At 43.2% G+C, this 20,232-nt stretch overlaps 1 protein-coding gene across 2 annotated transcripts in view; it reads right to left on the bottom strand.

Annotated features, from left to right (window-relative positions):
* Nucleotides 1-20,232, bottom strand: part of LOC125446785 (hydroxylysine kinase-like) — a 110,453-nt gene that overhangs the window by 62,731 nt on the left and 27,490 nt on the right. For both annotated transcript variants that reach the window (XM_048520596.2, XM_059640212.1), the window contains one exon: nt 10,954-11,290. In XM_048520596.2, coding sequence (XP_048376553.1) covers nt 10,954-11,290 — 337 coding nt within the window. The remainder of the gene's footprint in view (nt 1-10,953; nt 11,291-20,232) is intronic.

The raw sequence follows: 20,232 nt of genomic DNA, 5'->3' as shown, positions 1-20,232 counted from the left end.
ACATTTGCCAATGGGGATAAAGTATGGGTGCTGTTACCTGTAGTAGGAGATCCCTTCACAGCAAGGTTTCGTGGTTCCTATCAGATTCAGAAGATGTTAAGTCAGGTGAATTATCTGGTATAGATGCCAGATAGGAATAAAATTTATTGGATATGTGACGTGAATATCATGAAACTCTACTATGACCAGGAGAGGGATTCGGAGAAACAGGTATTAGTCACCTGCCTCTCACAGTGGGTAATCAAATCCAGATAATTTGAGTTTTGATGTGCCTCACATTAAGTTAAATAATGAGGAAATCCTTAAAGAATGGGATAGAGTAGTAAACTATCTGTCTCAAGACAGAGAACTGAACTGAAAGGTTTGTTGCAGCAGTATGAGGACATAGGTAGGAATAGAATGGGGAGAACTATTGCTATAGTATATGATGTTAATGTAAGGAATCCTGTTTTGATAAAACACCCCCCCACAGGCTTAATCCTCTCAAAGGAGCAGAGGTACAGAAGGACGTGGAAGCAATTCTCCAAGAAGACATCATAGAGACGAGTCAAAACGAGTGGAGTTTGCTAATCATACTGGTTCCCAAACCTGATTGTACTTAATGGTTCTGCACGAATTATCAAAAGTTCAACACCAAACCTAAATCAGGCTCAAACACAAATCTAAGGCTGGAAGATTGTGTGGAAAAAAACTTTGACAAGCTACTTATATCAAAATGTTGGACTTACTTTGTGGTTGTTAGCAAGTATCTTTGTTAGAGATAGCAAAAGAAGTTTATGCGCTGCGACCCCAATTGGTCTGTATCAAGTTAAAGTAATGCCTTTTGGTGTGAAGAACGCACCAGGCACACTTCAAAGACTTATGAACAGCGCTCTGACAGGATTGACTAACTTTGCTGACCTTATGGATGACATTGCGATCTTAAGCCATTCATAGAAAGATCACATGGTGCATTTGACACAGCTGTTTGAAAGATTATAGGAGGCAAAGCAGGCCATAAATTTAGCAAAGACAGAATTTGCGAAGGCAGAAGTGACGTTCTGAGGACACAACATCACCCATGGAAGGATGACACCAAGGAATATGAAGACAAAGGCCATCAAGGAATGGCCAAGACCATCCTCAAAGAGTGAGCTGCTACGCTTTTGGAGCTGAGCAGATTCCAAAGCTTTTGTGCTCCTAAGATGCTGCTTGTCCTGCTGTGTTCATCCAGCTCCACACTTTATCTCAGATTCTCCAGCATCTGCAGTTCCCATTATCTCAGATTCCAAAGTACATTTATACAAAATTTCAGTAGCACGATGGCATGCTGATGGATTTGTTAAAGAAGAACACAAAATTTCAGTGAACAGAACAATGCCAGGAAGCATTTGAGAATTTAAAAGCAGCATTATGAAGTTATAATGGGAACTGCAGATGCTGGAGAATCCAAGATAACAAAGTGTGACGTTGGATGAACACAGCAGGCCAAGCAGCGTCTCAGGATCTCAGTGCTCCTGAGATGCTGCTTGGCCTGCTGTGTTCATCCAGCGTCACACTTTGTTATTATGAAGTTATGTAGAGTAAACGTGAATTGGAAGGCAGGAAGCTAGAATTTGTTTGTTGAAAAAGAAGTGCGTGGTCCCTTTAAAAGATTACGCTTTGTCTGTGCTTGGAAGTTTGCAAGTGCTATGCAGAGAGCCCCAAATTGAAACAAGTGTATCAAAAGGCCTTACATTTAGCAGGCAAAACAGCAGTCTTGTTTCGATACAGAGATAGTAAGAACTGCCGATGCTGGAGAATCTGAATGAACACAGGAGGCCAAGCAGCATCACAGGAGCAGGGAAGTTTGACGTTTCGGGTCGGGACCCTTCAGTCTTGTTTTGATGTTTTGGCAACAAGCTGGACTCAGACAATTAATTTAAACCAAACCTTCAGTGGTTGAAAGCCAATTGAATTTAAACTGATGGTTTTGACAACATGAAACCAATCATATCATAAGAAATTGTTGTGTCATTGAGGGTATATAAGAAAGGATTTTGTTTTAAATCAAGGGGTGAGCCAACTGTCATCTGAAGTGAAAACAAATTTGCTGTCTGAGAAATAAGCACCTCGCTCTCACAAGAAATTGCTAAGCTCTCTAAGAACCACCATCTTATCCATAAAAGGTACCACGGCTCTTCTAGCTAAGAGTCTTCACAGAGAAAGCATCAGGATCAGTGGAAGAAAGGTGTTTATGATTGAGAGATGGTCAAGAAGGCAAAACATTCCAGAAAACGCATTCTGTGTGGACTTTGAGAGACTAAGTTTTATTTATTTTTTGTTACTTGGATTATATAAGTGGGACTTGTGTTTATTGGAATAGCATATGGTAGAATTTTGTTCAGTTAGGGAATAATTAGGAGTTGGGGGTAATTGCTCAGTTTGTTACTAGTTGTATTAATTTGTTCACTGACAGGATTAAGTAAATAAATTGTTACATGTTACTTAAAAGTGAATGTCAGGGATTTCTTTCATTTAACCTCTTCTTTATGACAGATTGGGAGGTGAAAGGCAGGCTATACCATTTCTTCTCATTTCCTTTAGCAGAGTACGAGGTGAGGTGAGCTTCTCTGAATGTTTCAGGTTTAATTATCAGAGGAGTCTGACCTCCTCACCATAACACTATACATGAGACAACACTTAGAGTACTCTACATAGTTCTAGTCTCCTTTCTAAGTAGGAATATACTTGCACTAGAGGCAGTTCAAAGAGACAGGAAGTAGTTGTGGAGAGTTACTTTCAGACTGGAGACCTGTGGCCAGCGGTGTTCCACAGAGAATGATGCTGAGCCTACTTTTGTTTGTTATTTATATAACTGATTTAGATGAGGATATAGACGGCATAGTTAATAAGTTTGCAGATGACACCAAAATTGGTGGTGTAGTGGACAGTGAAGGTTACCAAAGATTACAAAGAAATCTTGATCAATTGGTCCAAGGGCTGAAGAGTGGCAAATGGGGTTTAATTTATATAAATGTGATGTATTGCATTTTGGTAAGACAAACAAAGACAAATACAGTAACAAAAAGGGCCTTGTACAGTGTCATAGAACAAAGAGATCTAGGGTTTCGGGCACATAATTCTTTGAATTTTGCATAGACATTGATATGGTGGTCAAAAAGGTATCTGGCATGCTTGCTTTCATCGTTCAGACCTTTGAGTACAGGAGTTGGAACATTATGTTGAGGTTGTACAGGACTATAGAACAGTATAGCACAGTACAGGCCCTTCAACACACGATGTTGTGCTGAACTTTTACCCTAAACCTAAGGTCTATCTAACCTCCACCCCTACCTTATACTAACATCCATATCCCTATCTAATAGTCACTTAAATGCCCCTAATGAGGCCGATTCCTTGGCCCTACTACTCTCTGAGTAAAGAACCTACCTTTGATGTCTCCCCTATATCTACCTCCACTCACTTTAAAACTATGTCCCCTCGTAATAGCTACCTCCACCCTAGGAAAAAGTCTCTGGCTGTCCACTCTATCTACACGTCTGATCATTTTGTACACCGGTAGTGAGGCCTCTTCTGATAAAATGAGTCCAGTTCTGATCTCCCTGTTGTGTGAAGAATTTCATTAAAGTGGAGAGGGTTCAGAAGAGATTTAAAGGATGTTGCCAGGAATGGAAGTTTTGATTATAAGGAGATGCTGGATAGGTTGGGACTTTTTTAAACTGGAGTGTAGGAGGTTGAGGGCTGACCTTATAAAGGTCTGTAAAATAATGAAGGGTATAGATATGGTGACTGGCAGGTGTCTTTTCCCAAAAAAACTGGGAAATTTCAAGACTAGAGGGTACATGTTTAAGATGAGAGGAGAAAGATTTGAAAAAGATATGAGGGGCAATTTTTTTTTTACAGAGATTGGTTCGTGTGTGGAATGAACTTCCAGAGGAAGTGCTGGATTCGGGTACAGTTACAACGTTTAAAAGACATTTAGATAAGTATATGAATAAGAAAAGTTTTAAAGGATAGGGGCCAAGTGCAGGCAGGTGGAACTAGTTAACTGTGGGACTATGGTTAGCAACATGACCAATGTAGTGTACAAAATACTGTACAAGGACTGTCAAAAACATTACATTGACCAGACAGGAAGGAAACTAGCCATCAGGATACATGAACATCAGCTAGCAGCAAACAACATGATGAACCTTCCCTCATTTCAGTACACTTGGACAACGAAGGGCATCAATTTAACTGGGATGATGTGACCGTCCTAGCTCAAGCCAACCATAGATAGGCACAGGAATTCCTAGAAGCCTTGTTCTCCACCTGTAACGCTACCAATGAACATATGAAATTAGACCCCATATATAAACCTTTGCAAAAAAGAACCAGATCATATAAATACTAAGCAGAGTAGAACACCAATGCTTCATCGGAGGCTGCACTGATGATGTTACCAAGCATGGTGATGAAACATCTGAACTACGACCAGCCAGCTCAGTGAGCAAGTCAAGAACCTCATTCACAACCCGAGCTATAAATCTTTGCAAGAACCTTAAGCTGTGCTGAACCCTCAGAATGAAGTTTAAAGTGACGCAGGTTACATAAGCTTGGCTTTTTGTCTCTTGAGCTTATAAAAGACAAATAAATCATTTCCTTTTGTGGGCGAGTCCAGAATGGGGTCAAATTTTACAATTCTGCTGTTTACGAGAGTAAACAAGTTGCATGTTTGTGGAAATCTGGGCTATCTCTCAAACTCTCAGGGCAGAGTGGGATATGTTGATCAACAGCAGATCTGAAGAGTGCTATTGTGTCAGATAAGTGTTTAGGGGCTATGATGTGTAAATGTAGTAGAGATAGAGATCGTGTTTGAGCCTAGAAACAGAATATTACCCAGGAATAACGAAAGGAAAATCTTCATGAAGAAGAAATCCTTCATGTACATCAGCTACTTCTCCCTCTGTACCTTCACATCCAACCCAGTACTTTTAAAACTTTGTTCTGTTTACAATTCCATATACCCGAAACGTCAGCTTTCATGCTCCTCTGATGCTGCCTGGCCTGCTGTGTTCCCCCAGCCCCACACCTTGTTATCTACAGATAAGGAATCTTTCTCTAATGGTGCCAAGCTATGTTCAGACTCAGTGAAGGGAATTACTGTAGCCCTGGGCTTTTAGATTGCTATACATCACAATTCCTCTCATTCTCACCAGCTCAGAGTTTAGCCATGTACATCCCTTGTGCTACCTCCTGGGAAATTTATTCCATAGGTTTGTCAATCCCAGTAAAGGTGCGGAGGACAGGTTTCTCTGATTGATTATTCATTTTCTACATAACACCATTAAGGGATCATATGCTGCATCAGATTTGTCATACTCCTTCTTCGACCTTAGGACTGGATGAACACTAATTTCTAATGAAAACAAAATTCATAGTCCTCAGTTTGCATTGCAATCTCTGCTTCTTTGCTATGGACTCCTTTGCTCTCCTGCACAAATTGGGACATTGTCTAGTTCTAGCTGCATTTTAACATGGATTGTTTTAATATCTGAGAAGTCATGAATCACACCGTATATTGGACATTTATCAGTGAACATCCCCACTTCTGACCTTATAATGGACAGAAGGTCAGAGCCTAGAGATCTTTGATGACATTTTCAGTCAAATGCTGCCTTCGGGTCAAGGGTAGTCACTGTTAGCTCAAAAAATTGGGAAAGCATGGACAAACCATCTAGCATTGAGATAACAAAGTGTGGAGCTGGATGAACACAGCAGGCCAAGCAGCATCTCAGGAGCACAGAAGCTGATGCTTCAGGCCTGACCCTTCATCAGAAAAGGGGGATGGGGATAGGATTCTGAAATAAATAGGGAGAGGGGGGAGGCAGACTGAAGATGCATAGAGGAGAAGATAGGTAGAGAGGAGAGTATGAGTGGGGAGGGGATAGCTCAGTCCGGGGAGGACGGACAGGTCAAGGGGGCGGGATGAAGTTAGTAGGTAGAAAATGGAGGTGAGGCTTGAGGTGGGAGAAGGGGATAGGTGAGAGGAAGAACAAGTTAGGGAGCTGGGGACGAGCTGAGCTGGTTTTAGGATGCAGTGGGGGGATCTAGCATTGATCTAGGCAAACGGAATAATAACTACAAACCTCTGCAAATTCCTACTTACTAACATCTGGAGGCTAGTTATGAAAATTGGGGGAGCTGTCTCACAAGCCAGTCAAGCAGCAACCTAACACTCTCATACTCATAAAATCATACCTTACAGACAACATCCCAGACACCACCATCACCATCTCTGCTATGGTGGCACAGTGGGCTACAGGTGAGTGACAGTGCCCTGGTATCCTCAACATTGACTGTGGGCTCCATGATGTCTCATGACACCAAGTCAAAGATGAGAATGTACTCCATGTTGAACAACACTTGGGGAAAGCACTGAGGATGGCGATGGGGCAAAACATACTCTGGGTGGGGGATTTTCAGCATCGAGTACCAAGAGTGGCTCGGCAGCAGTGTGACAGATCGAGCTGGTCTGGTCCTAAAGGACATAGCTGCTAGACTGGGTCTGCAGCATGTGGTGAGGGAACCAACAAGAGAAAAAAACATACTTGACCTCATCCTTCCAATCTGCCTGCTGCAGATGCTTCTGTCCATGACAACATCAGGAAGAGCGACTACTGCACAGTCCTTGTGGAAACTAAGTCCCACCTTCACATTGAGAATAACCTGTACTGTGTTGTGTGGCACTATCACCATGGAAAATTAGTCAAACTTTGAAAAAAATCTAGCAACACAAGACTTGGGCATCTGTGAGGTGCATGTGGGCATCAACAACTGCAGAAGTGTACTCCAACACAATCTGTAACCTCATCGCCTGGCGTATCCCCTACACAACCATTACCATCCAACCAGGGGATCAACCCTGGTTCAATGGAGAATGCAGCAGGGCATACCTGAAAATGAAGTGTTATCCAGTGAAGCTCCTAATTGCATGTCAAACAGCATATACAGTAAGTGATAGACAGAGCTAAGTGATCCGACAACCAATGGATCAGATATAAGCTCTATAGTCCTGCCACACCTAATTGGGAATAATGGTGGACAATTAAACAACTCACTGGAGGAGGCGGCTCCACAAATATCCACATTTTCAATGATGGAAGAGACCAGCACATCAGTGCAAAAGATACAGCTGGAGCATTTGCAATCACCTTCAGCCTCCCCTTGTGGTTCCCAGCAGCATGGATACCAGTCTTCAGGCAATTCGGTTCACTCCGTGTGATATCAAGATACAGTTGGAGACTCTGGATACTGCAAAGGTGGCGTGCCCTGACTGATCTAACCATGTAACTAAACTGAGTGGTTTCCTAGGCCATCTAAAAGAGCAGTTTGGAGTCAACCCACTGCTGTGTGTCTGGAGTCAGATGTATGTCAGACCAGGCAAGCACAGCTGATTTCCCTTCCTAAAGAACATGAGGGAAGCCTAATGGTTTTTACAATCACCAATACTTCAACTAGATACTGAATGTTACTTTTTAAAACTTTATTAGGTAATTGAGTTTAAATCCCACCTGCCGTAGTGGCAGTGATGGTATTGACCCATATCCCCAACAGCATTAGTCTACTGACTTTACCATTACACTCTACCCCATCCCACCAAAAGCCAGCTCATGTCGAATAGAGGTGGCTAGCTTCTCTTTTATTAGAGGTGACTATTGACTGGCACTTGCGTACTTGCCATTCAACAACGCAAGCTTAAATGGTGTCAAGGTTTTGCTGCATACAGCATTAGACAAATTTGATTTGCTTTCACTTCGAACATTGAAGAATGAGGGGCAACCTTCTTTCTCCATTCACAGGATGAGGGTGTCGCTGACCAGGCAGCATTTGTTACCCATCCTGAATTGCCCAGAGGGCAGTCAAGAGTCAACCACATTGCTGTGGGTCTGGAGTCACAGATAGGTCAGACCAAGTAAGGATGGCAGTTTCCTTCCCTAAAGGACGTTAGTGAACCAGGTGAGTTTATTATAACAATCGACAATGGATTCACCGTCATCGTTAGATTCTTAATTCCAGATAGTTATTTAATTCAAATTCCACCATCTGTCATGGCGGGATTCAAACCCAGGTCCCCAGGACATTATCTGGATCTTTGGTTTAATACCAATAATAATACCACTAGGCCATTGCCTCCCCCAAATGTCAATGATGAAGCAGCTGAAGCCAAAGACAAGGAAACTCTTGGGACTGTGACAATTTACCTTCAATCACAACATCTATTTTCCTCTTTGACTCCCAACTAGTAGAGAGTTTTCCCCGATTCCCATTGACTACAATTTTTCTCAGGCTCCTCGATGCTACACTCAGTCAAATGTGTCAAAGGCAGTCACTTTCACCACAATTCAGCTGTTTTCTTCATGTTTAGAATAAGGCTAAATGTAGATAGGGCCTGAGTGGCCCCAATGGAACCCAAACTGAATGTCAGTGAGCAGATTATTACTAATCAAGTCCTGCTTGATAATGCCATGACAATTGGCTGGGTTGGGCTTGTTCTTCTGCATACGTACAAAACATACCTGGGCAATTTTCCACATTGTTGAGTAGACAGAATTGTTGGTTCTGTACTGGAAGAATCTGCCTAGGGGCACAATTAGTTGTGGACTTCAGTAGTTTTAGGTCTTTGGTACTATTGTCAAGATGTATGGCCTTTGCCATAAAATTTTCTTAATGGCATTGCCCACCTCTGCTCTTGTCTTAACTCATCTGTTGCTGAAGCTCACATCCACATTGGCTCTGCACTCAAATACTCCCATATGCTTCACCTTAATCACTGTGACACACATTACTGATTATATTTAAGACAGAAGTAGCTAGATTACTGGAGACCATCGGTGTCAAGGGGTATGTGGAGACACAGGAGTATGGCATTGAGATTGAGGATAACCCATGTTCATACTGAATGGCAGAGCAAGCTTGATGGACTGAATGGTCTATTTCTGCTCCTATTTGCCATGTGACCTCCCTTTGTGACTGTGTCAAACTCTGTTCAGTAACATTCCTGTGATGCACATCAGGATGTTTCCCTGTGCCCAAGATACCATTGCCAACCTTCTACTGAGGCAGGTAAATTAACTAATTTCATGTTGGACCAGGGTTATACAGAAAAAGATTCAAGCATACAGAATGGCAAAGGAGAAAAACTATGACCATCTCCCACTCCATCTATTTAATAAGATTATTGGTTGTTCTGATTAGCCTCTTTTCCTTCAAGCCATAGAAAAGTTATGCACAGAAAGAGACCATTCAGCTCACTGTATGGCATGTCTGCCTGTTTTCCATAAGCCAATGTTCAAAACTATATCTATCGCCATGTTGAATATATAGGTATGCGACTGGAAAGCACAGCAGGTCAGACAGCATCAGAGGAGCAGGAAAGTCAATGTTTTGGGCTGAAACGCTTCGTTAGAACTTCATCCTGATGACCTGCTGTGCTTTTCCAGCCTCACACGTATAGGCTCTGGTTTCCAGCAGCTGCAGTCCTATTGAATATCTGAACTGAACTGGTCAGACGTACACGTTTCCCACTCCACAGAAATGCTGTTGACCATTTACTGCCCTCTGAAACAGCCAGGTGAGCCACTCAGCTGAAGGATAATTAAGGATCACCCTCATCCCATAGATGAATAAAGAAATAGCAGCAATGAATAAAACAAATTCACATTGGGGATGCATTAAATGGTCAAAATAATGAGATAACCCTGTCACTTTATAAATCGTTGGTGCAAACACACAGTTTAGGTGAGGTTGTTGACTTGCTTGCCGAGCTGGCTGGTTGTAGTCTAGACATTTTGTCACTATGCTGGATAAAATCAGCAGTGTGGCCTCCGATGAAGTGATATTGTTCCATTCGACTTAGTATTTATATGATCCAGGCTGCTGAAGTGTTTTGTATCATTTCTGGTTTTTTTTTGTAAGGGTTTGTAGATGTGATCTAATTCTGCATGTTTACTGATAGCATTATGGATGGAGAACACAATTCAGGTTGCCATGCTTCCCAGAGGGATATTGCTGCTATTGAAGCGTACAGAGGAGACCAACAGAGTGACTGAGGAAATGGAGGGATTGAATTCTAAGAATCAATTATATAAACTGGACAGATTTATCATTTGGAGAAAGAACATCGAGAGGGTGATATCACTTCAGTTTTACAGAATCTGAAGGGACTTGAAAATATTTACTGTGGGGATTTGTTTCTTCTTGTCTAGAAAAATGGACATGGCCCACATTTGAAGGGGTTAATTCAAAAGGAATCTGTAAAACAATATTCTATCGAGCCATTGGGAGGCTTAAAACATCGTAAAATGATCAGACAGAGCCAAAAATGCTTTTAAGAAATGGAAATCATATTGGACAGCTTTCATGGTTAATTTTAGGATGAAAAGAACAGGTAGATAAAGGAGAACCAGTGGATGGATTACATTTGGGTTTACAGAAGTTATTCAAGATGGTGTGACAAAGAAGCAAGAGAAGGCTCTGGGGAGGGTACCAAGGAGGTATATCAGACTGGCCCCAGGGATTTGAGCTGTAACGTCAGAGGTGGGGTTGGGTGGGAATGTTGTGTTTGTCCTCTCTGGAGTAAAGGAGTTTGAGTGGAGCTGTTCCCATTAGTTGGTTGTACAAAAACAAGTAGATACAGATTTAAATTTTGATTGAATAGGACAGACTGAGTGAGTCTGTTGAGAAATAGCACAGACTCAATGAATTGAATGGCTTTCTCTATGCCATAATGACTCTGTTGGTTGAGAAGTGGTCAGTATGAGGCACATGCTTCTAAGGGAAATGTGGAAGCTGCCAGTATTGATTCAGCCAAATGTTTGATTATTTTGAAATACAGTACACAGAAATTTGAGAGATGACATGCTTTGGTGAACACAGTGACTTTTTAAAATTCAACTGTAACTGCACCCAGTCATCAATAAAACTTACCAATGGTCTCCAAAGACATAATCTTGCCATCAATGGTTGGGATAGGTGTGGGTGCCGGGAATCCTTTCTCACACAAAAACATCATGGCTCGTGTTTGTGCTTCAATCAAATCAGCATCTTCACTGTCAGCCGTGTTCATCACTTTGAGGACGTAGCTGTGACCGTGATCTCTAATTGCCTGGTTCTCAGACACCAGGATATGGAAGTTCTGGTCATCGTAACTGGGCATTGGTTGGACACTGGAGACCTTCAGACCATACAACCGCTCAGCCAACTCAACAACCTGGGCCTCTGTCAGCGTGGGTTTGGTGAGAACAGTTTTCTCTGAGGACGACATCTGAGAAACATCAAATTGGCAACGTTGATTAAATAAGGGAATGGGATTCACTGACAGATGTTGATAAATGATATGTTATTCATGCCACACCAAGAACTAAGCATTGACCACTTCTGAAGTAGAATCTAACTGTTGACATTCAATGGTTTTACCATCACTGAATCTCCCATTGTCAAAATCTGGGGGTTACCATTTACCAGAATCTAAACTGGACCAGCTATATAACTACAGTGACTAGAAGAGCAGATCATAGGCTAGGAATACTGCACTGAGTAGCTCACCTCCTGACTCCCCAAAGCCTGTCCACGAGACACTTGTCAGGACTGTGATTTAATACCCCCCACACTTGGACTGGAACTGGCAGGAGGTGGTTTTCCCATGTATCTAGTGCCTTTGACCTTCTAGATGGTAGTTGTCATGCATTTGGAAGGTGCTGTCTAAGGATCTTTGGTGAATTTCCACAATGCACCTTGTAGATGGTACACAGCTGCTACTGAGTATCAGTGGTGAGGGAAGAGAATGCTGAAGGTGATGAATGAGGTACCAATCTAGTGGCTACTTTGTCCCAGGCAGTGTCATCTATGTTGAGAGTTGTTGGATCTGCACTTATCCAGGCAAGTGGACAGTATTCCATTACACTCCTAACTTGCGCCTTATGGACAGACTTTGGGGAGTCAGGCATGTTACTTGCTGCAATATTCCTAGCCTCTGACCTGTAGCCACTGTATTTATATCGAATCTCTACAATGAGATGCCATTCAGCCCATCAAGTCAGCACCAACCCTCCAAAGAGCATCCCATCCCTTCACCCTGACCCCATAACCCTGTATTTGCAACAGTTAACCTACCCAGCCTGCACATCCCTGGACACTAAGGGTGATTTAACATGGCCAACCTACCTAGCCTGCACATCTTCAGATCGTTGGAGGAAACTGGAGCACACAGTGGAAACCCACACAGGCTCATTATTAAAAGGTCAAGTAACTTTGGAAATGAGATGAGCAACGTTTTTAAGAAATAAGAGATGAGGTTTTTTGATTTGATTGCAATAAAAGCAGTTTCAGGTCCGATATGACTCTTCTTCAGTTTAAGCATTCAAGAGGCCATTGGATGATTATTTGAATGGAAATATTATGCAAGAGTGTGGGGAAAGGGCCGGAGATTGGCACTAGATAATGATGCTTGTCTGAAGAACAAGTGTATGCACAATGGGCCAAATGGCCTCCTTCTGCTCCACAACACTGCTGTGACTCAGTTTCTCTCTCCAGAGATACTGCCAGACCTGAATTTTTCTAGTGTTTTCTGTTTTTATTCTCCCAATATCATTTCTGCGTAGACATCTACCATTAAGACCACAGTTGGAAATGGAAAATTTAAACATAAAATGTACTTTTAATCATGAAGTACAGATGCTGCTGGTCACATCAGTATATTAAATAAAAACAATCTTTATCACATCATCTGAGAACATAAATAAGAACCTGCTCCTTCATGAGGTCACAATGGAACACAGGAGAAACTGACAGAAAAATGTACAGTTGCAGGAAGAGAGAAATAGAAAATAGCAACAGACGAAGAGCTTAAAAGGGAGAAAGTCAAAAGGATGATGACATCAATGCATTATGAAGGCAAAGACTGCATTAAAAAGACAGGCATTTGGATATGCTCCATAAGAGGAGGGATAAGTAGTTGTATTGATCAGTTAATGTTGAAGTGATACCACTTTTTTCATGTAGGAAACATGACAACCAATATGCACACAGCAAGATCCCACAACCAGGCAATCTGTTTTATTAAGATACTATAGGAGCTAATGTGTAGAAGAAGGAAAGCTGTCAGTTTATTGACTATTAAATTCTTTTTATGTTAATCAACCAAAAATCTTTTTAAAAATTCTCAGGTGGGGAAAACAACCCTCTAAACTGTGGGCTCTTTCAAGCCTCCTGTCTTATCTGTAAAGCATGTTTCTTCAGTCAGGCTCACAACTATTGGTTAAAGGGTGGTCTTTCAGTGAGTGACCCTTGCAATTCAGTGCACTGGAGATCGAGATTAATTATAGCTCAAACTGGAAAAGCTGCCTCATCAAGGATTTGTTGTGTGTGTACTTGCTTCAAAAACAGTTGATGAAAATTCATCAGTGCGTGATCATTTTATATCTTTAACTAGGAGATCAGATCTATTTACTTCTTTGTATATACTGTAGATACAGCAGCAGGCATTCCCATTTGTTCTCTCATTAATGCTGTGATTTATTCCAAACACTGGAATTCATTTCTTCGGCAATCAACATTCTTTTCCTTTCAAATCCTCCTTCTGTGCTCACAGCAACTCCAGCAGCAGGGATGTCACTCCAACAGGTGCTGCCAGACCAGCTGAGTTTCACCAGCAATTTCTGTTTTTGTTCCCAGAATTTTAGTCTGAGGTTCTAGATTACTAGCTCAGTGACAATACTGCTGCATCATAGCCTCCACACTGAGCACAAAAAAGTTGTTGGTCCTAAGATCACAGAATGCTAACAGTGTGTAAAGAAACCATTTAGTCCACCAAATCTGCACAGGCCCATGGCTAATCTACCTAACACTGTAGACAAGGAAAGAACATGCAAAATCCACACACGTTCCTAGCACTGTGAGGGAACATGGCTGTCCACTGAGCCACTCTGCCATCTTGTTGGAGATTGCCCTGCCAAAGAGAGAGATTGATTTCTCCCAGGGGAATGTGACCACATCCACAAAATATTGCACCGGAAGCCATCTCAGCTCCAGGACATTAGAATATTCCCAATTATCGGCATTGCTAGGCTGCCAGTAGCTCCACAGGCAGGGAACTGCTCTCCTCTCCCAAGATGCCTGCTCGCCTCCCTTCCCATTCCACCACTTCCTGTCTACCATTCCGCCTTGGTGATGCTCTTGGCCCAGCCTGAGGCGCTGTGCTCAGTTGCCAGGCCCAGAACCAACTAGGTAGATGCGGAAAGGATGTTTCCTTTGTGGGAGAGTCTCAGGCCAGAAGGCATCATCTCAGGGTAAGGGCTTATATATTTAAGATTAAGATGAAGAAGCATTTCTTCTTTCAGGGGGTAGTGAATCCATGGATTTCTTTACCACAGAAAACAGCCATGGATTGGTCATTTAAGTATATCTGAGGCAGAGATAGACAGAGTTTTCATCAGTAAAGGAACTTGAGTCCTATGGAGAAAAGGCTAGAAAGTAGAGTTGAGGATTATCAGATCAGCCATGATCTCATTGAATGGGCGAAATGATCTACATCAGCTCCTACACCTTTTGGCCTAACAACCTGGTCCACCGTCCAGAGAACTCTCAATGAAAGGTCATCAGCCTTCATCTTCCAGAAACTAAGGGAGTGGCATGGTAGCTCAGTAGTTAGCCCTGCTACCTCACAGCACCTTTCGACAACTGTCTGAGAGAAGTCTGTATATTCTCCTAGTGTCTGTCTGAGTTTATTTGGGTTTCCTCCACAGTCCAAAGATGTGTAGTTTACATGGGTTGGCCACGCTAATTTTCCTATTGTGTCCAGTGATGTGCAGGCGAGGTGGTTTACCCATGGAAAATCTAGGGTTATGGAGATAGGGTGGTGTTGGTTGGGGGGGGGGGGGTATATTTGAGTGGGATACCCTTCATAGGGTTGATATGGACTGAATGAGCCATATGGCCTGCCTCCAAATTGAAGGAATTTGATGATTTGAAGAGTGCAGAGATAGTAGGAACTGCCGATGCTGCTGTGAAGCTGGATGAACACAGCGGGCCAAGCAGCATCCGAGGAGCAGGAAAGTTTGACGTTTTGCGTTGGGACTCTTCTTCAGAAATGGGGGGAGGGAAGGGGATTCAAAGAAGGCAGTGGGGTGAACACGAATGCTCACTGACAGCATGGTGATTTTCCCAACTGGATACATTTATTCCTGCATCCGGAACAACTGTTGATATTAACCTGTGTCAAGAAGAGAGGGCAAGAGTATGGAGAGATGGTGGCTGTATCAAGAGGATAATGATAGTGGAATCATTGGTAGGTAGGTGCTGAGGGGGTTATCTGACTGCATACAGCATTGTATGGTGAGCTGCTTTCAGAATTCAGGAAGTTGGGGCTACGCTGGTCACTGCCTCTTCTTGCTGCCTATGCTCAGGCGATTCACTCAGGGTTGCTGCTATGGTAGGAATCATAGTCCTGCCTGTGGTCATAACCAGGGCCACAGTGAGGGAGGGCAAGGCTACTTTACAGTAAATACTCCAGGGTCACAAGAAAACAGTCAGTGAATTACACCTTGCACTTGGAGATGCCTGTCACAGGGGCAAAGCCTCATACCTTCTTGAATTAAGGGTAAAATACTGCAGATGCTGGAAATTTGAAACAAACACAGAAGGTATTGGAGAAACTCAGCAGGTCTGGCAGTATGTTCGGAGAGAGACAGCATTAATGCTTTGAGTCTGATATGACTCTTCTTCAGAAGCATATGAAATATCTTAGTAACACTGCAATTTGCCTCATTAAAATGTACAGTTTCCTATCTCAGAACAGATGCCAAACAAGATATATTTGAGGATGCTGAATGTGGAGGTCGAAACAGGCACCCGGTAACTTCAGCTCATCACTGGCTGTGAGCAGCCTCCAAGTTACTGAGCACCAACAGAGTCCACTCCACAGGGGCACCAGCTAACAGAGCAGGCTGGTGTTTTTCCCCATCATGTCCAGGCGCCACTCAGTGAAGTGCAGAGTCTGGAGTGTGAGTACAGTCCTGGGGATCCGTGCAATATTCAGTGAGGAGGGTACACATTGGGGGAAGAGGAGGGAGAAGAACACAGGCATTTGCAGAGGTGGGGTCAAGTACGGGGATGGGAATGAACTTCAGGTGTATGGAGTTATGCAGAGTGACATTTGGGAGCAGGGTGGGCTACTGGAGGGAGAATTTAGTGACCATGCCCACCATCCACAGGGAGACCATAAAAGACCAGGGAGAATCATTAGAATGTAGTGTCAGGGCTCAGGGCACAGGGAGGACAGTTGGGAGGTGAAGTTTAATATGACGGGTCTCCATGTTGGGAATGGTGAACTGGGCTGTCAGAGGAGGGGATAAAAAGGGGGCATGAGGGTCATTGTGGAGGGTGGGGATGAAACTGGTGAGCAGGTGGATTGTATCCACTGTGAGTCATGTTCCCTCCTATCACTTGGCCATTTTCTAGATACGAAATACAATCAAAATATGACAAGAGAAAGTTTTCTGGATGCTCAGACAATGAAGGGGCTAAAGCAAAAGTCAGCAATTTGCAACCTGCAGCTAAAGTTCATTTCCTCACCTATTTGCAACAAGTGCAGAGTGAAGGAGCTTAGACTTCAAATGCTGGTCAGAGGCAGATTTAGCAGGCTTTTTGTGCTTACAAACCACACATTGCTACTGAGATAAGAAAACAAATTAGTGCAGATGCTGGAATCTGTACTAAAGACATACAAATGCTGGAAATGACAGCAGGTAAGGCAGCATCCATGGAGTGAGAGCAAGTTAATGTTTAGCGTCTAGATGACTCTTCATCAGAGCTGAAGCAAAATGTGTAAGGGCAGCATTTATGCAATAGTTGTGGGGTGGAGGAGCACTGTGGAAGAAAATATGTTGATAGTTTAGAATAAGTGATTGGAATGTGAGAATGACAGAACAATGGTGGGTCTAACTACCAGACTTGAAAAAACAGACAGTCCCACTGAAGTCGAGGGGAGATGAGAGAAGACGTGGTGACAAAGAATATAATAAGCAAAGCTAAAAGAAAGGGAAGGAATGGGAGTGGGTTCACAATTTGAAGGTGTTGAACACAATATTGAGCCCAGAAGTTTATAAAGTGCCTAGTTTGAAGATGAGATATTGTTCCTCGAGTTTTCACTGTGATTTACTGGAACGTTACAGCATGCCAAGTAGAAATGCAAGCAGGACAGAGTTAAAATGACGCTACAGGAAGGTTGAGATGCTACTTGCACATGACTGGAGGCGTTCTGCAAGGTAGTCACCCAGATTATGTTTGGTTCCTCCAATGCAGAGAAGCCACACTGGGTGCAGCAGTATACAAGATTGGAGCAGGTACAGATGAAATGCTGCGCCACATGGAAAGACTGTTAAGACCCTCGGATAGTGAGTGGGGAGGTGGTGAAGGGGCAAGCATTGCACCTTCTGTGGTGTTACATGGGAAAGAGCCGTGGGAAGGAGGGGTAGTGTTGGAGATCAAGGAATGGACAAGAGCACCCCAGAGGGAATGGCCCCTGCAAAATGCAGATGGGGGAGTGTGGTGAAGATGTGTTTGGTGGTGGCATTCTGCTGGAGTTGTCTGAAACGACACAGAACAATCTTTTGGATGTAGAAACTGGTGGGATGTAAAGTGAGGACAAGGAGGGACCTGGTCACGCTGTTGGAGGAGAAAGGAAGGGCAGAAGCACAGGTGATAGGCTGGATGTGGGTGAGGGCCCTGTCAACCACAGTGGGTGGGAAACAGTGGCTACGGGAGAAGGAAACTATGTTAGCTGCACTGTCTTGGAAGGCAGCATCATCCGAACAGATATGACGGGTTAAAAAAATCTCAATGTTGCTGAAAGTAACAGCAACGAGTTAAAAAGGAACTAATTTGAGGAGAAAGCAACTGAAAATGATTGGGCCTAGGACACTACCCCAAGGAACTCATGCAGAGATGTCCTGGAGCTGAGATGGCTGACCTCCAACATCCACAACAATTTTCCTATGTTCCAGGTATGATTTCAATAAGTGGACAGTGTCTCCTCCCTGTCCAATTACCATTGATTTCAGTTTTGAGGGTTCCTTGATGCCATTGAGTCGAACGTAGCCTTGATGTCAAGGGCAGTCACTCTCACCTGTGATGATACTATGATTTTAAGAAGTGTATTTTGTCCTTTATTTGAAGATAGATTTTAAGGCAGAGGTACTGAGCTATCGATTGAAATCCTATAAACAGCTTATGAGGCCTTGGGTTTTTTTTAAAAAAGGTTGAAACAATAGAAACAGACTGAATGGTTGAGGCTCATTCCCACAGGACCAGGATTTTTAGTTTTCAGCAGTTGTTGTTCCTAGGCCTTGAAGCTAGATAGAAGCTGCAGTACATGTCCGTCTCTCTCACACACACACACACACACACACACACACACACACACACACACACACACACACACACACACACACACACACACACAGTTTTCTCTTGATGCCTTCCCACTGGACTGTAGAATGGTATGAGATAATCGGTATTTGAATTTGCCTTTTCCAAGAGTGTGCTTATGGGATGTTACTACATTGGAACAGTTAAGTAGAAGTTAGGAGGCATAGAATTGGGTAGCAAAATGCAGGGGATGGGGACAATCGAAATGTGGAGCTGGTTTAAGGAACAGATATTGCGTGTCCTTGATAGGTATGTCCCTGTCAGGCAGGGAGGACGTGATAAGGTAAGAGAACTGTGGTTTACTAAAGAAATTGTATCTCTTGTTAAGCGGAAGAGGGAGGCTTATGTGACGATGAGACAAGATGGTTCAGATGAGGCGATGGAGAATTACAGATTAGCGAGGAAGGATTTAAAGAGAGAGTTAAGAAGAGCAAGGAGGGGACATGAGCAGTCATTAGCAGGTAGAATAAAGGAGAACCGTAAAGCTTTCTATAGGTATGAGAGGAATAAGAGGATGGCTAGGGTAGGACTGGGGCCAGTCAAAGACAGAAGTGGGAAGTTGTGTGTGGACCCTGTGGAGATCGGAGAGGTGCTAAACGAATATTTCTCATCTGTTTTCACTGAGGAAAAGGAGAATATTGTACAGGAGAAGACTGAGCTACGGGCAACTAGAATTGAAAGGATTGAGGTTAGTAAGGAGGAGGTGTTATCAATTCTAGAGGGTGTGAAGGTAGATAAATTCGCTGGGCCGGTTGGGATTTTTCCGAGGATTCTCTGGGAAGCTAGGGAGGAGGTGGCGGAGGCTTTGGCCTTGATCTTTGAGTCCTCACTGTCTACAGGTTTAGTACCAGAGGACTGGAGGATTGCGAATGTTGTACCCTTGTTCAAGAGGGGCAGTAGAGATGACCCAGGTAATTATAAACCATTGAGCCTTACATCTGTTGTCGGAAAAGCTTTGGAAAGGATTATGAGAGATAGGATTTATAATCATCTAGAAAGCAATAATTTGACTGGAGACAGTCAGCATGAATTCGTCAAGGGCAGATCGTGTCTCACAAACCTCAGATTTTTGGGAAGGTGACCAAGCATGTGGATGAGGGTCGGGCAGTTGACGTGGTGTACATGGACTTCAGTAAAGCCTTTCATAATGTTCCACATAGTAGGCTATGGGAGAAAATACAGAGGCATGGGATTGTGGGAGATTTAGCAGTTTGGATTAGAGACTGGCTTTCTGTAAGAAGGCAACGAGTGGTGGTTGATGGAAAATATTCAGCCTGGAGTCCAGTTAATAATGGTGTGCCTCGAGGATCTGTTTTGAGACCACTGCTGTTTGTCATTTTTATAAATGACCTTGGATGCAGGTATAGGTGGGTGGGTTAGTAAGCTTGCAAATGACACTAAAGTCGGTGGAGCAGTGGACAGTGTGGAAGAATGTTGCAGGTTGCAGGGAGACTTGGATAAACTGCAGAATTGGACTGAAGGTGGCAAATGGAGTTCAATGCGGATAAATGCGAGATGACTCGCTTTGGGAAGAATAATAGGAAGGCAGAATACTGGGTTAATGGAAAGATTCTTGGTAGTGTGGATGTGCAGAAGGATCTTGGTGTCCATGTACATAGATCCCTGAAAGTTGCCACCCAGGTTGATAATGCTGTTAAGGCGGCTTACGGTGTGTTAGGCTTTATTGGTAGAGGGATTGAGTTCCGGAGCCGTGATGTCATGCTGCAACTGTACAAAACGCTAGTGCGGCCTCATTTGGAATACAGCATGCAGTTCTGGTCA

The sequence above is a fragment of the Stegostoma tigrinum genome, chromosome 36 (assembly GCF_030684315.1).
Source record: "Stegostoma tigrinum isolate sSteTig4 chromosome 36, sSteTig4.hap1, whole genome shotgun sequence".
Classification (NCBI taxonomy): Eukaryota; Metazoa; Chordata; class Chondrichthyes; order Orectolobiformes; family Stegostomatidae; genus Stegostoma; species Stegostoma tigrinum.
Note: the sequence above shows the minus strand (reverse complement) of the source record. Positions and strands in the feature narration are given on the sequence as shown.